The 17,472-nt window shown below is 37.3% G+C and overlaps 1 protein-coding gene across 1 annotated transcript in view; it reads right to left on the reverse strand.

The window, feature by feature from the left end:
- Positions 1-17,472, reverse strand: part of PTPRM (protein tyrosine phosphatase receptor type M) — a 1,041,338-nt gene that overhangs the window by 230,079 nt on the left and 793,787 nt on the right. Inside the window, exons 16-17 of the mRNA XM_069099664.1 lie at positions 14,529-14,603; positions 8,899-9,086 (exon numbers count right to left, since the gene is read on the reverse strand). Coding sequence (XP_068955765.1) covers positions 8,899-9,086; positions 14,529-14,603 — 263 coding nt within the window. The remainder of the gene's footprint in view (positions 1-8,898; positions 9,087-14,528; positions 14,604-17,472) is intronic.

The following is a 17,472-nucleotide window of genomic DNA, read 5'->3' on the forward strand; positions in this document are numbered from 1 at the left end:
TCCTGAAGATGAATACAATGACTTGTTATTCCCTCTCCAAAATGTTATTGATTCACTTTTTTTTTGCAAATGGACCCTATTTTGAATCCTATCAGTAAACACCATTTTTAAGTGTTCTCCCATGTGCCAAGCACTGTGCCATATACCGAGGATACAGAGAAAGGCAAACACACAGTTGTTGCACTCAAGGATTTCCCATTCTCCAACTCTAATGGGAGAGATGGCATGCAAACTATTATTTACATACAAGATAAACAGAGTGCATATGGAAGGGAACCTTATAGTGAAGGCACTAACAACTAGGAGAATGGGGGAAGGGCTCTCACAGAAGGTGGAATTTAATGTGAATATTGAAGAAAGCCAGGCAAGCCAGGAAGAGAAAGCATTCCAGGCATAGGGGCTAGCCAGAGAAAAGTCATGGGAATGGGAAACAGAATGTCATGTTAGAGGAACAATGAGAAGGACAATGTCACTTAGAGTGCAGGGAAAGGGTAAAATGGTAGAAGACTGGAAAGCCAGATGGTGCACCGTTATGAAGGGCAAAGTCAAACACACCAGCAGTCACACTTGAGATTTGGAAAAATTCCTCTGGAAGTCATCATTTAGTTATAGACATACCAAAATAAGGGCAGGTAGGTGGCACAGTGGGTAGTATGCTAGGCCTAGAGTTAAGAAAAGAATAGAGTGCCAGCCTTGGAATAAGGAGGACCTGAGGTCAAATCCAGTCTCAGACACTTAGTAGCTATGTGATCTTGAGCAAATCACTTAACCTTGGTTGTCTCAGTTTCCTCATCTGTAAAATGATCTGGAGAAGGAAATGGCAAACATTCTAGTATCTCTGCCAAGAAAACCCCAAATGGAGCCAAAAAGAGTCAGACATGACTGAATCAACTGAACAACAGTAGGTACCAAAATGGTATCTTTTATTTACAAGGTCACAACATCACACGGAACTGGCAACCTCTTCATAACTATACAGGCTCATAAAACAAATTGATTTAGAGGCTGATGGGGCCAATAGTTATCTAGTTCCATTCCTTTATTTTGGAGAAAAGGAAACTGAGCAGTTAAATGATTTGCCCAAAGTCACACAGATAGATAGTAAGTGACAGAACTGGGTTTACTAGAGAACAATAGAAGCTACAGATCATTGGTTTGGGGTGTTCCAAAAGTGTATCTGAGTGATGAATGTTTGGGATTTGAAGTCAAAAGATTTTCATTCAAATCCTGGTGTTGCTGTTTATGTTTTCTACCTGTATCACCTTAGGGAAGAGAATGGGGAATAATTACTTATAAGTACCTACTATGTGCCAGGCACTGTGCTAAGGGCTTTACAAATCCTCTCAACAACCGTGGGAGGAAGGGTGAATCATTCATTTTCAATGGATTTCACTTTTGTCATCTGAAAAATGAGAGGGTTTGAATAAATGATCTTCAGTTTTCCTTCTAGCATTATATTCTAGGTCCTATGACATTGGGTGAGAGAGGAAGCCTAGTATAGTGAACGGTGAGTCAACCTTAGAGGGAGAAAGACCTGGATTCAAGTCCAACTACTGAAAAATATTGGCTGTTTGTGATTATGGAGAAGTGACAGAGGAAAACTATATATGACTATATGTTTCAGTGCAGGAGCCCATGCATATTGGTAGAGGAAATTTCCTCTTTGGGTATTCTCTGTGCCAAAGAAGTCATAGGTTTGGTGTAAAAAATGGATCTTGAATATTCTCAGAGTTTTGACAACTGAACTGAAGCTCATAGCATGATTACAGAAGTGTTTGCATATACAGCAGGAGAAACATCTTTCAGGATAACAGAAAGTAGACAAAAATGTATCCTCAGCCAAGAGCCTATGTTAATATTTTAATGCTGGGGATACAGTACTGTAGAAGAGGAGCAGGTAGAGGGAACAGTGGGTAGAGTGCTGACCCCGAAGTCAGGAAGACTCACCTTCTCGAGTTCAAATCTGGCCTCAGACACTTACTAGCTGTATGACCCTGGGTAAGTCATTTAACACATTTGCCTCAGTTTTCTAGAAATCTGCAAAATGAGCTGAAGAAGGAAATGGCAAATCATTCCGGTATCTCTGCCAAGAAAACCCCAATGGGTTACTGAGTCAGACACAACTGACAAAATGACTAAACTACAACAATAACAACAACTGTGGGAGAGGAAGAGAAGGGCAGAGAGAATAGGGAGCCAAGTGAAAATGACTGGGGCTTTTCCTGAAATAGTATTTAGGAGAGGCAGACATTAGTCAAGAGAGCAGGACCCCAGGGCAGAAAGACTGCTGGTGAGAAGGAGTCACCAAAGAAGTGAGGAAATGACTATGACATCATGCGGGTAGGTACTCCTTCAAATGAAGTCAATCAAAGCCACTCTATGCTTTCTCATATGGTGCAATTCTTGCCTTTGTCATCCAATAAAGCCGAATGAGGATCTATCCAAGGTGCTAAATATTACAAGTTTCCAAACTAGGGTATTGGTACTTTGAAGGGGACAAGCAGCAATACTTAGTAAATGATTGTATTATTGTATTGGACTATTCCAAAATTGGCAGTGTCAGTGAAAAAAAAATTGTGGATTAAGGAAAAGGTTAAGAAGGTGGGGGTGAGAAAGCAAGAAAACATTACAGTTTATCTGAAATTTTTGAAAGAAACAGTTTTGGGCATAATTCCTGCTGAATAAAACCAAGTGAATGAGGCTTGTATATGAAACCCTTCTTATTAAGTGAAGGGGAAAAAAAGTGATAAAAACCCAGTGAATGACAATTTAATGAATTGTTACAATAACCAGAAACTTTGAACTGATTTTGAATCAAGGACATTATAACATTTTTGGTTTGCCCTTGTAGGAGTATATCATATTCTCACTGTGTTTACAAAGTATCAACTCCATTTAGAGTAATTTATCTCTATGAATCAGGATCATCAGTCCTGTTCTTAATCAAACAAAAAGCAAGAAACAAACTAGAGGCTGAACATGATAGGTGGCTATCTCTTTCAAAAACTGTACTAAAAAAAAACCCTGTTGATTGAGAAGAAAGATAAGTGTTAGAAGAAAGATAAGATCAAGTATCTCACTATTTCATTTGACTGTGTTCTGATAAATACCGAATAATTTTATCATACCAAAAGTATTGTTATATACTGAATACAGTTGTCCTGATAAAAATTAAATTATGTTATCTTTCACATGCATAAGTGTGAATTCAGGAATTTATGTCCTGTCATTATCGAATACTTGGTCAATCCTCAAGTATTTATTAGGCTTTCACTATATGCAAAGCACTGTATTAAACATCGAGAATACAAAAGGCAAAAATCCTTTGCCCTCCAGGAGCTTATTTTAACAGGAAGACAACATGCTAGTAGCTAGGTATATACAAATATAGAGACATTATAGATAGAACGTATCATAAAGTTTAACTCAGAGAGCCACATATTACTGAACAGAACAGAAGTCCTCTCTCTTTTCTCTTGGTTTCATAGGAGACTAAAAAAGGTTAAGAACCCTATCTGTAAGTCTTTTAACATTCCACAGGCAGCAGAACAATATTTGAGCTGTCCATTTCCCTTGCATCAACCCCAGTTTTAATTCTTTGTAAACTGCGGCCGTCAATGTTCCCTGAAATATAGCATCATCGTAAGAAAACTGATATTAGAAAGATGGGTTTGGGGGCCAGTGAACACCTCAGAATCACTGAAAGTATTGCATCATTTCCCAGATTCAATCCAATTTCCTCTATTCGGTGTATTCTTATATCTTTCTGTTGCCCCAAGAATTGTATTCGCTTCTCTGTTTAGTTTCTGAAGATCTTCACAACCTTGCCTTAACATTCTTTCTATCTTCATTGTATATTTACTCTGTGATCCAGCCCCCTCTTAGTTCCTCATTCATAACACTTCATCTCCCATCTCCACTGTCTTTGTACTGGTTGTTTACCATGCCTGAAATGCACTCCCTTCCCACTTCTACCTTGTGGAATCCTTATCTTCCTTCTGGATGCAGCTAAAACCTTTTCCTGATGCTCTCAGCTACTGGTGCCTTCCTTCTCAAATCCCCTTGTACTTAATAACCCTCTAATTGTTTATATTTATTAATTCTGTATCTACTTACACATGCCTCTGTTGTCTTCGCTGTTAGAATCTAAGTGCATTACAAGTGGGGATCCTTTAATTTACTGTATAAGTATTCCTCCTGTCTAGCCCAATATCCTACACATTGTACTTAACAGATGCTTAATAAGCACTTAATAGATGCCTGCAGGTTGACTCATTGTTATGGGCTCAGGTTACTGTCTCTTTGTAATACATATATAATATAAATATACTGATGGGACTGACTCAATGGTTTATCTATCCTGGATTGCATAGCACAACTTGGATAACAAGCATTCGTTCTTCATCCATTTGTTTGGGGTTTCTTCCTGTGTGGATTCTTGGAATTCTCTTTTAAGTGATCACAGACCTTGCCAAAGAGGAACGACGGCATTTGTCACAACGTCCCCCATAAACAGAAGCATTTGGAAGCTCTTACCATCTATACAGGTATCTTTTCCTTTTAGACTCTGCACTGGAAATTGGGGCAGTGTTGAATGCTTTTGGTTTTCCAGCCTCTGTTTTATACCTCAGGTAATGTTAATAATAAAAGACTATTTAACAGAGTTATCTTTGTGGCTATCTTCTGTTAAATGATTTTATGTATTCTTAAAATATTTATGGGAGACATTCTCTTGGAGCAGAGACTTTGAGGTTGCATTCTGTTCTACACCAAGTCAGAGGCTGTTTTATAATTAACAAATATAAATACAGTGGGATCCTGTACTCTCTGCACCTTTCATTCAATTTTATGATTGTGAAGATGTGGTCTGCCTTAGAAAGTGATTTTTAAAAGCCTTACTGCCTCCTTCCTATATTTTCTTCATTGATACTTTATATTTGTAAATAGTTCATTCTTATTAAATTTTTTAGATATGAGATATTGGCCATATGGGTCAATAGTTACTGAATGCCTTTTGAGCAACATTCTGTATCTTCTCCTTCCAGATATCTTCAAATATAAATTTCTCAATATTTTTAAGTTTGTTTCACTTCTACCTTGGATTTCAGGGTACATGGGTGGGTGTAAAGAGACTCTCATACATTTCTACTAAAAGCCTACATGTAAGAAGTGTCATAAAGGACAACATACAGGAAATGATCAGAATCATATATTGTTGATCAGAATCATATATCGACAGAGAAGGATACCAGATAGATAGTGATAGGGTACAAGTGCCCGTGTACCCAGGAAATGAGAAAAAGACCTAAAGAAAGGACTTCAGCATAATGGGTAGATCCTCCAAGGATGCTATATAGGGGAACAAGGGACAACAATCCCGGAATCAGATGGCGTAAGTGGGTTGCAATCTGCAACTCTGGAGGGAATACAAACATCAGTCCATTAGCCAGCAAGTCATTTATTAGACACTATCTATCTGCTAGGCACTGAGCTAAGAGCTGGGGATACAAAGGAAGGCAAAAACAGTCTCTACCCTCAAGGAGTTCATAAGGGAGATCATTCCAGGAATATACAAAGAAGGCATGGAGATGGGAGATGGAGTGACCCGAGGTTAGGCTCTCAGCATCTCTCAACTGTATTATTGGTTGTCCTCTCTTAAGTGTTTCTTTACTCTTATTCATCCTTCATTCAGTTTCCAAAGTGTAGGACTGATTGTGCCACAGCCCTAATTAATGGGCTCCAGAGTTTCCCTATAACCTTCAGGGTTAAAGGTAATAAATATGCATGTAAAGTTCTTCATAAGCTGGCCACATTCTAACTTTCTAAACCTTTTTTCCACATACTCTGTGAGCCAGGTAGACTGGCTTACTTACTTGCTGTTTCATATAACACTCTATTTCTCATCTGTAATTGTTCACATTTGCCTCTTGGTTTCTCAAATCCCACCTCCTGCAGGATGACTTTCTCAGTTCCCCAGCTGATGGTGCCTTCTCTTCTAAGATTACCTTCCCTCGGCTCTGTATGTTATCTTGTATAGATCTATTTATTTACATGGCGTCTCCCCTGTTAGAATGTAAGCTCCTTATGGGAGGGAATATCTTTGCCTTTCTTTGTACCCTTGAATTTAGCACAGTGCTTGACATATACTAAGAGCTTAATAAAGGCTCCATGACTGATTTACTCACTGTAACTTGGATTGTAGAGTCCATAGAGGGAAGTAAAGCAGAAAAAGCCTGGAAAGATAGGAAGTGGCCAGGTTGTGACAACTTTAAATGAAATCATGGCGTCATTGATGTGCGCGCTTGGTGTGATTCAACTCTTCCGATTTCTCATCTTCTTTAGTTCCATTTCCATCAGTCAACAAATATATGACAATGTGTAACAACTTTAAATGAGTCATTACCATCTGCTTTAAAATAAGCTTACTGCCACATGGGTTTACATCTAAAAATCAGAAATCTCATGCAGTCTATCTGAATGAAAAATTATTTTACATTATTTCCATGAACTGGTATCCTAACTAAAGTTCTTAAGTAGTTCCACATATACATGATAACAGGCTGTTATAAAGTTATAAAGGGGGAGATTAATTCCATGGGAACTATGTTAAAAATGAGTAAGACCAAGGGTGTTACCATAGGCTTTTTAATATACTATTGTGAAATGACATTTGTTTGGGGGTAAATTTGTGTGGGGATGCCCCTGTGTATTTTCACCCCAAATGCTTTTTTGAAGACTCAAAGACAGATAGGTTTTGAAAAATAGGTCACCCCCAAATGGTCTCAGGTTAATCTGTGAATTATTTGATGGATTTACTAATCTCTTTCTCATTAGTGCTCACCAAACATTTAAGCATCATTTGCATACAAGTCACTAGATAGCATCAAGGTACAATCCCTATTCACAGGATTTATACTTTTCTTAATATATTATGACTTTAATTTCACTTTTTCTACATACTTTAATCTTTTCAGTTCTTTTCCTTAATCCTATTAAGTTTGTCCTCTAAAAGGATAAGAAGGGAAGTGATATGCAAAGAAAGCGAGTTTTCATGCCACGTATGTTAAATTACTAAAATTAAACCCAAGAATTTCAGGTTTGTTCTCTAAAAGATGTCTGGTTAGCTCAAATGGAAAATTTGAGGAATATGTAACACTTCCTGTGTATATATCCTTATTAAAATGGCCCTGGAAAAGTTTCTCTGTAGAAAGAAAATCAGGATAGTCAAGTTCCTATTTTATTGTTTTAGATTAAAAACAAAACAAAGCAAAACTATTCTTATTTCTCATAAACACATCAATGACATGACAAACATCTGTACTATTGGTTGCTCTGCTGTTATCATGAGTCTCTCATGACTGTGGCTAGAAAGGAGAGATCAACTCAAGACAACCACACAGAAGTGTAGGGGGCATAAAACTGAGATATTTGATATTAAATGTCAGAAGGAAGCAAAGTTGACATCCGTAAGAGTTTGAGACTACTTGAAACAGATGGAAAATGATTTGTTTCTGACAAGATTAGGTTATCTGTTAGTCCTAGTGTGTCTTATTGATAATACTAGCTAGCATACGCATATGGGCAGCTACATGGCACAGCAGATAGAGTGCCAGCCTTAGAATCAGGAGGAACTGAGGCCAAATCCAGCCTCAGAGACTTACTATCTGTGTGACCCTGGGCTTAACCCTATTTGCCTCAGTTTCTTCATCTCCAAAATGAGCTGGAGAAGGAAATGGCAAACTACTCCCTTTGCCAAGAAAACCCCAAATGGGGTCACAGAGAATTGGACACAAATGAAAAACAATAGCATATAGTACCTTAGGGTGCATATAATACTTTTAAGTTTTGGCAAAGCACTTTATGTATGTTATCACATTTAATTTTTGCAACAGCCCTCTGTGATAGGTGCTATTACTATCCTCATTTTAAGGAAAAAGAAACTGAGGCTGTGAGAGTTTAAATAGCTTTGCCCAGGTTTGCACAGCTAATGAGTCAGAGGCACAGTTTGAATTCAGGTCTTCCTTACTTTAAGTTAAATACCATTCTTCCTGAGGTGTTAGGGAGAAAAAAAAAAGTACTGCTGCTTCTGTTTTTTTTCTTTTAAGTTTATAAACTCACTACTTTATGAAGTTTCATGACTGAATCTAATTTATTAGAAAAAAAATATAAGGTCATTAAAAAGTCCAGATATGCATCCATAAAAAAAAGCAGATCAATGATCAAGGGAGGTATTGGTATGCTTCTTGTATCAGACTTCTTCCAACCAATGATCTCTCTAATTTCTTGAATGACTTTCTGACATTCTAGCTTCTAATAAGGATTGTGAGGGATGTACAAACATCGGTTTTTCTTGTTGAGGGTGAATGTCACCATTTGGGAAAATAACACTGAAAAATATCCCATAAGAGGATGGGGCACAAAAAGGTGGTTCCTGCTGGCAGGTTTATAACTATAGTCCTAGGCCATGACATTTATCAGATTCTTTAGCATTATTTAATAACCACCAGTAGGTCTGTAATTTTTAAGAAGACATTTTCTTTCTCTGTTATGGATGACTGCTATAAAATACCTTGGGGTTTCAAGTCTCGTTTGTAAGAAAGTCAGAGAAAGGAAAGAGAAATCAGAGAGAAGGGACTACTTTCTTAAAGTAACTTCAAATTTCATTACTCTTTCCATAAAACAAAGAATTAAAGCAGGCATTCACTTCACATTTTAACTTCTAATGCTTTGAGACATTGGAGACCTCAAATTTACTTAGTGTCTTAATCACCTGAACATCCTATGCTTTCCTTACTGACTGGGTCTGTTCTGTATATTCCTATAATTTAAGCAGAAAGTACCAAAAGCGATTTACTAGAAGATCTGTGGAATGGTCTCTTTTGAGGAATCTGTGCTCACCTCATATTCTTCCTTGAAGCCGTATCCTTCTGCACATTTCATCTGGGTGATGTGCTGTAGTAAGTCTGCCACGCGGATGGCCGGATGAAGCTGTCCTGTCTGGTAGGGCACATCTGCATTCTCTCGCTTCTTGTAAGTGTGGGACTGAACCAAGCTGCTCGTGTCACTGGCCATCGTGTGGGTTTCATCTAGAAACAGAATGGCAAAAAATAAGCAAGGGTCCATCAACAAGCTAAGTTTCAAACACATTGTCTGCTAAGAGATCGGCAAATGTCATCACCAAAATCTATGACTTGCAGTACCCTCTTGTGATGGCTCAGCAAGGAAGAAAAGTAAAATGTCCAGAACTTCTTAATGGGAAGAGCAAGACTCACTGGAATGAGCCAAAGAATTTATGCTTTGCAAAGCAGTCCAATCCATATATTGCTTTCCAAATGCTAATCGACAGGGAGAGTTATTAAGCCCCTCAGCCACGGTGTGCTAAATCAAACCGAAGTTTCATCATGAAACTTCATCAAGTCCCCTTGGTTTAAAACAGGACTTGTTTCTTTCTAAGATTAGTTGACTCTTATTTATTACAAAGTGGATTCTCTATAGATGGCCTTGTGAGCAAAATAAAAGTGCACAGAATGGTTTATGGTTTGTAAAGCCAGGACTGCAATGAATGTGTGGATTTGATACACATACTGAAAAAAAAAAAAACATACACACAAGAGGGGAGATGATAAGGGGTCACCTGACTGGCCACTTGGCATGCTTTAATCATGGGCCATATCAAATGTGAAATGTTAAATGACTGCATGCAAGCCAACACACAACAGAACCAGCTGGGTTTGTAAAAAAAAAAAATCTATAGGTAATACACACATTCCCACTCCCTCCACACCTTTTCAATGGGGCAGATGGGGAACTTACCATTTATTGGCACTTTTAAGAAGATACATATCAGGAGGAAAAAAAAAGAGGAGGAGAAAAAGGAAACAGGGCATAAGCAACAGTAAGTACTACATGAATCATTACAGGTAGTTTCTACTTTGAACTTTGAACTTCACAATTTAGTTTCCTACTCATAAGTAATTTGGTCAGAGGGCCAAGCCTAACTTTCTCCACCAAGTTAGGGTGGAGGTGTTTAATAGAAGCACTTGCGAATAAATGGGAGGTTAAAATAACTTCCTAATTGCTTCCTATTCTTTAGAAACAAGTAAGGACTAAATGAATCTTATTTTTACTTAATACATTTTCTTACTGAAATACCAGGGCCAAGACTACCAAATTGTGCTACAATTTGGTCCAAAAAGCCTAAAGAGGCCATAGTTTTAACAAAAGAGCACTAATAAAATTAGCGTCATTCGTTGAAGAAATACTAGGCATTTAAAAAAAAAATTTTTGTATGGGGAAAAGTTTTATGATATTAAGATTTTAAGATATTCATTTTCTAAAGGTCAATGTAATAAATGAACTACCTATGTTACATAGTGAGGCTATTTTAATCTCTATAGACTCAAATTATCAAAATATACCACTAAATTGATATATCTATTTCTTAAAATATGAACACTAGAACTGGAGATAATTTTAGGTAAAAAGGATGAAAATATTTAATATTTATACATGAAATAAGCAAGATCTTTTTTCTTTAATTAGATTATTGATGGAAAGTTAAAAAAAATCCAGTTCCAATGTACTATTTTTAAAAAAATCCTTGTTTGGAATCTAAAGTCTATCTACATTGCAAAGCACCTTGAAATGCATGGCATGAGAGGTGGTACACGTGTGTAGCTATGTTGCTGTTGCTGAAATGGCCCCTGGATCACTACAAGGTGGCTAAAGACACAAAAGACAAAATAAAAGTGTAGTAAGTTGATTTTATGATTTTTCTTTGGACTCGCTGAAATTTGGCTAAATTCGGTAAAATTCAGGAATTGTTTTCTTATGTCAGAACAGTCAAAATTACATCCGAAAATTTTCCTATCAGGTTTGCTTACTGTTGACAACTTGGCTTAAAAACTGGGGTACGGGCGCCCCAGTTGGAATGCTAAATCAGCGGGGCTGAGACGCAGCACATTCTTTCCTTGAGATGACAATAAATGAAACCCTGCTAATGAGTTTTCCCCTCTGTGCCTCTCTCATTCTCTCAGCTTTGGATCCTTTGGGATGCATGTTATTAATATATTCTCTGCTGTGGGCTGACCTTATAAGCTTCCTTTAAATGATTTGGGCCATTCAATGGGAATAAAAACAGCAACCTAACCATTCTCCAGTTTGTAGCAGGGAAGGTTATAATGCAAGAGCTGGCCATTCTTGTGCTGAATTCTGCTCAGATTCATGAGTTTTAAACCCTTGTCATTAAAGCTACCCAGTGTAATATGTATGAAATGACCTACCAATACATAAAGACATAATGGTCTCATTATCACTGTGGGCAGGATTTAAACTTTTAAAAATAAAATCCAACTAAACTAAGAAGATGGTTAACAAGTAAATGTATTCACCAGAATGAACTATCTGGTTCACGGACCAATGGTTTTAAATTTGAGTATTTAAATTTATATAAATTGTCTACTTAAAAATTCTATTTAAATCTTTATTTTCCTTCCCTTCCTTCCCTGAGGCTGCATGGTGCAGTAGAAAGAACACTGGGTTTAGAGTATGCAGGCAGGTTGAAATCCCACCTGTCTCATACTACCTGAGTGACCTTAACCAAGTTACTTAACAGTTTTGGCCTCAGTTTCTTTATCTGTAAAATAGGGTGGGATGAGAGGAGAGGGTATTGGACTAGATAACCTCTCAATCTCTTTCGGCTCTAAATCTTTGGTTTCACAACCCTAACTTGATTACATGCTCATATGTAAAAACGAGACACAGAGCTATGTAATAAAACTTAAGGGGGTGGAAGCAGCCCAAAGCTTCCACCTAGCATTTGAAGTCTCAGGATTAAATTATAAATATGCTCTTACATAATTCAGGAAAAAAGATGCACAGACATGTTAAGATATCTTAAAAACTGACAATACTAGCAGAATGGATGTTTCAATTCCCTCCCCATTAGTTTTAAAAATCAGATGCAGAAGGCATATTAATATGATGGTGTAAATAACTTTAAAAGTGGCCCTGTGAAAAAAATCAAGGATTCTCACTTTGATACTACTGAATATGTCCATTATTTTCAAGTTCTGAGAGATACTCAGATGAATATTTACTTTATTAGAAGGAATTTTAAAATTCTCTTTCCTATTAAAAAAAAGTCCCAAGGATGCAAAGATGATGCAATTTGCCAACCATACCATGCTTCCCGGGATATCATCTTTTTGTAGTTTAGCACATGCTGACTTAAAAAAAAATAAAACTAGCCCTACTTAATTAATCTGGGAATGCTGGCACCTGGGCATGAATGACTGAGGAAGTGCCTGAATATTAAATCATTCTGGGCACATGAAAAAGCTCTGCTTCCCCATATTTAAAAGAGAAGCTATTATCCCCAACACCACTATTGCCACACAAAAAAATAATATAAGGCAAGTTATTCAGGTGTCTGGTCTCACAAGGGTGAGAGTGGGAGAATTGGGAGAAAAGAATCATATGTTCACTTGACTAATGCCTACTATGCTTCATAAGGATTTATATCAACACTACATGATCAGTCTAAAGAGATATAACTCCAAAGCACTATCACTGGTTACTCGGACAGCAATAGATGCTATATAGAATCACCAATATTTATCAGTTCACTTCAGTTGGTCTTCAACCTGTGTAATTTGACACTACCAAAACTGTCCTTTTTAAGTGATTGTTTCACCATACAGAAGACTTAACATTTTTTTTTAGAGAAAAGTCATTAGGGTTCAATAATTACAGAGTAATAACAAAAAAAGCCCACTACCCTAAAATTGATTTAATAAGCTTCTGATTATCCTATTCTGCAATCTGAATATTTTCTACCTTTTGACAATTTGTGACTTAGTCCTCCCCACTCACTCACAGCTCCTCCAAGGTCAGAATATCTGCCAAAGTGCTGAATGAATGCTACAGCACACAAAGAGATCTCAAATCTTAGCCTGTCAAAAGTTTCTGCAGATGTCATTTGCATGCAGATTACATTGTTAACGGTAGCTATGATTAACTTGTCCCCCACTCATGGAAGTGCAGAAATGTTGCATTTCTTTGCTTTAGATGTGGCATTAAAATAAAGGGGCGGTGCCATGAGCTGCCTCCCCACCACAAGAGTTGAGCAGCCCAAGTTCTGGGTCTTCGGCCCTTCCCTATGTGGCTGTCCCTGCTTCGTCCTCCTTTGGCAACACAGCGGCTCAAGCTCAGACAACACAATAGAAACAAATTACACTAATAGAAAATCATAAAGAGAGAAAAGAGAAGCACAGGAGGAGAAAATCGACAGTTGCAAAGATATAAACCTTTGTAAAAGAGAATTAGGAAGAAGTTAGAACAACTGAGGATGGAACTCTGGCTACAATGAATTGTATAGACCTTGATGCCGTTTTTGCTGTGCTCCTTTTCCGTATGGTTAGTAACAGAAAGAGAACACAAGCCATGATACACTCTGGTTACTTATGCGTCTCAAATGCAACCGCAGCTCATGCTCACTTTATCACCACAGCCAGGTAATGCCATCTCTCTTCACCCTTCTCATATGGGACACATTGGACATTGCCCCACCCCCACCCCCACCCCCTGTGCTGGAAACATCTCATACTTTAAATACTTTGTGCCCCACAGGGCTAACACCTTATTTCATTTCCAGTGACATCTGACAAATAATAAATCATCTGATTGGAAAGTGCCATCTTGTCATTTCACTGTTCAAAATATCAGCTCCTTTGAAATTTCACTGTGTGACAGACACATTGGATAATTGGTGGTATTGTGAGCCTCACCAAGTTCTGGTAGGTGGCCAAATTTTATTTTTACAATTTTATTTTTCTGTATATTTGGTATAATTAGAAAAAAGCTATTTTCCAAATTGATGTCCATAGTATATAGAAATAACTGAAAATAATGACAGACTATTTTCATTTCCATGATTATCACATTGGGCAATTTGGCTAATTTGGGAAATGTTGTATTCTCTCTGTATTCTCAAGCCTAAGTGTAGCATCTCGGTCTCCTCCAGTAAGGAGCCTCCTGAAAGTGTGCTGTCTGACTTGAATATGACAGCAGAAACGTTGGCATTGTCCCCAGCACACATGCAGGCAACCTTCCTTCTTAAGGGAGAATGTTTTAAAAACATTCTTTTTACTTCCCTCCCCCATGTCCTGTGCCCAATCATTGCACCATACAGAATAAAAATGCCAGTCTCTTAGAGAGTGGGTGCTGACTTTCCAAATTATTCCTGCAATAAACTTTGATAAAGGGAAATGTTCTCACCTAAAATTGCAGTTGGCACAAATGGATCTGTCATACATCATAAGCAGGTCAATGCAGAAAAGGTAAAAAGAGAAAGAACAGTAAATGATTGATGAAAAGTTCCCCCATGTCCCCCTAGAAAGCATCTGGTTACAACATGTCAAACATATTATTAAGCTCCTAGAGCACTGTGAATATAGTAATGTGGGCACTGATTGGTTCTGATTGCTAAGGGGTTTTGAAGAGATGAAACAATGAAAAAAATCAGTTACCTGGGTAATAGGAATTAGGCACTGTGGTGCTCAGTGTATTAGTTTTCATTGTAAAAGATGATGGTGAAGATACAGCTGTAAAGAAAAGAAAATCTAGTCATTGACAGCAGAGAGGTCACTGCACTGGAAAATTGGAGGCCACTTGGTGGGGAGGATGCTCAGGGCTCAATCCTGGTTCAGATCGCTGATGTCAGCAACAACTCAGTGATCTGCCAAAAGTCTATGCAGCAATTATTGTCACTGTCATTGTTCCAAGAAGGACCAGTCTGGTTCCTGGCATGAGAAATTCCTATTTGTCTTTGAAGGCAGGAACCTGTACTTTGGAGGTGGTACCCTGTTATCACTTAAAATTTTAATCAAAAACCCATTTTGACTCAACAAAATCTGTCATTTGACTTTTGTCATGACTTCTAGCTTTACCTAGTATAGTTCTGTTTTCTGATTCACAAAGCTACTTTTGTACTAGGGATAAATATCTGTATGTACTTTTAGAGAAATAGAAAGAGAATTAAAAAAAACAATTTTCAAAAATTATTTAATAGGAATGCTATTATTTGAACTCAACACAAATACTGATCTTAGTTTCCTCAGCTATAAAATAGGGTAGGAAGGTACTGGACAAGATATTTCTAAAGTCCATACCAGCTCTAGCTTCAATTTATTTATTTATTTAATAAATAATTATTTATTATATCATTTAAATTTAATTTAAATTTATAAATGTAATTTATAAACGTAATTTATAAAATTATATTGTTTGGCTGCAAAATTAGTCATCCTTACTGATTTATTCATGGGTATTTATTTAAAATCTTTTTATCTCTAATCTTCAAGGAAATGTGAAAGAACTGCAGTTTTCCTTTACCTTTCTATTAACTTTTAGTGAAATAGTCTTGTCAAATTTTAATCCATAATATACATTTTCCACTGTGTGACATACATTTGGAATAATTTAATTTCACAAAGAGAAAGTTTCTTTTTTGGCTGGCAAATATATTCATTCACCTTTCTGACACTCAGCTGAGTCTCTACTCTTCCACTACTAATGTGTAAGGCTATAGTGGATATGTTACTTGTAGCTTGGAAACACTTCATGAACTGTTGGCTTTATTTTTTTTTAAAGCAATCGGGGCTAAGTAACTTGCTCAAGGTTACATGGCCAGTTATTTCTGGGTGTGGTGCTGAGTATCTGAGCCCTGATTTGATGAAGGTCATCCCGACACTGGAGCCGGTACTCTTACTCTCTGAGCCACCTGGCCGCCCCTAAGCAATTGGGGTTAAGTAACTTGCTCAAGGTTACATGGCCAGGTGTTTCTGGTTGGGTGCTAAGTGTCTGAGCCCGGGTTCGATCTCCAGGTCATCCCAAGACTGGAGCCGCTGCTCTTACTCGCTGAGCCACCCGGCTGCCCCAACTGTTGGCTTTATTGCTGACAATAATATCTCATTCCCTTCTTCTTCTTTTTTGTTTTTTTGGTTTTTTTTTTTTTTTGCTTTTTTAGAGGGCAACTGGGGTTTGGACTTAGCCAAAATCACATGACTAGTAAGTGTTAAATGTCTGAGGTCGGATTTGAACTCAGATCCTCTTGACTCCAGGGCAGGTGCACTATTCACTGCGCCACCTAGCTGCCCCCTCATCCCCTTCTTTAGAGACTTTTCCTAGGTGCTAGTCTTTCAATGAATCCCCTTTCTCCAATAATCCCCAATGATGCAACATCAACTATCTCTCAAAGCTAAACCAATACAAACTTCAAATTTATTCTTTTCCCTTTAAAATTGTGATCCCCTATCTTAAAATACACTTTTGCTTTACATTGAAATATGACTTTCCCTCCTACACTTTTACTTTCATTCTGGTACATGGATGAGAAAAGGGTTAAACTAGTTTCAAGCAATTATACTGGCTCAATACTAAGCACTTAACCTACTCTCATGATTGTTCCATTATAAATTTATGCTGATGGCATGTCTGTCTGCCACCTCTCCGATTAGCTAATGTGGGGTAGGGGAGAGTACCAAACTGGAAATGAGAGTATCTGGGTTCAAATACTGACTTTGCCATTTTACTTCCTGTGTGACCTTAAGCAGGTCTCTCTCACTTCTATTTAAAACTTTACTTTTCCCATCTGTAAACTGAAAGGGTCGACACCAAATTACTTTCCAGGTCCCTTCCAGCTCTAAATCTACGACTGTATGTTTTTTGCAGAAATTTTCAGTTTTTGTTTTTTAATATGTAGTCTTATCAAAATACTAATTGTCCTATATTTACAGAAGTCTTTTACATACATGAACAAACTTGATCTCTAGAATAACTCTGTGCAGTGGAGAGGGGCAGGTATTCATAGAATCTAATTCACAGGGCTATGTGATCACTCACATATATAAAATACTGTGCAAAGCTCTTTATATCTCACTTACTCATCTGCATCCATTTTATTCAAACCCGTACAGCTAGCTAGTGACTGAGCTGAGATTAGAACTCACACTTCTTGGGTCTCATACCTCAGTGTTCTTTTTCCTACATCACGTTGTTAAATTCATTTCAGAGACTTGTATGTAAATTAATCTTTGAAATAGATAATTGTTTAACAATATTGTTCCTGAAATAAAGAAGTGTTCTTAGTACAAGAGGCCTGAATGAGATCATTGATGAGATTAAAACATCTATTCCAAAGGATTTACTTTAAAACTTTGCTTGTTCATTAAGCTGCTTAAATAATATGAAACAAGCCACAACAACAAGACAGAATATACGTGTAAAGCAAACGAGGTCAGCAATGATCGAGTGATGTCATTTGTTGTATTATTTGCAAATATTTATGAAGTGGGCTGGTAAATATTTGTGTTATAATATATATATATATATATTTCATCTTTCACAAGATTAGAACAATTTAAAACATTGGTTCTATTGTAGGGTCAACAATCTACAGCTAGAATGGAGAAT

The sequence above is a fragment of the Petaurus breviceps genome, unplaced genomic scaffold, assembly GCF_028583685.1.
Source record: "Petaurus breviceps papuanus isolate PSGF00001 unplaced genomic scaffold, PetGlider_PUasm1.0 38, whole genome shotgun sequence".
Taxonomy (NCBI): Eukaryota; Metazoa; Chordata; class Mammalia; order Diprotodontia; family Petauridae; genus Petaurus; species Petaurus breviceps.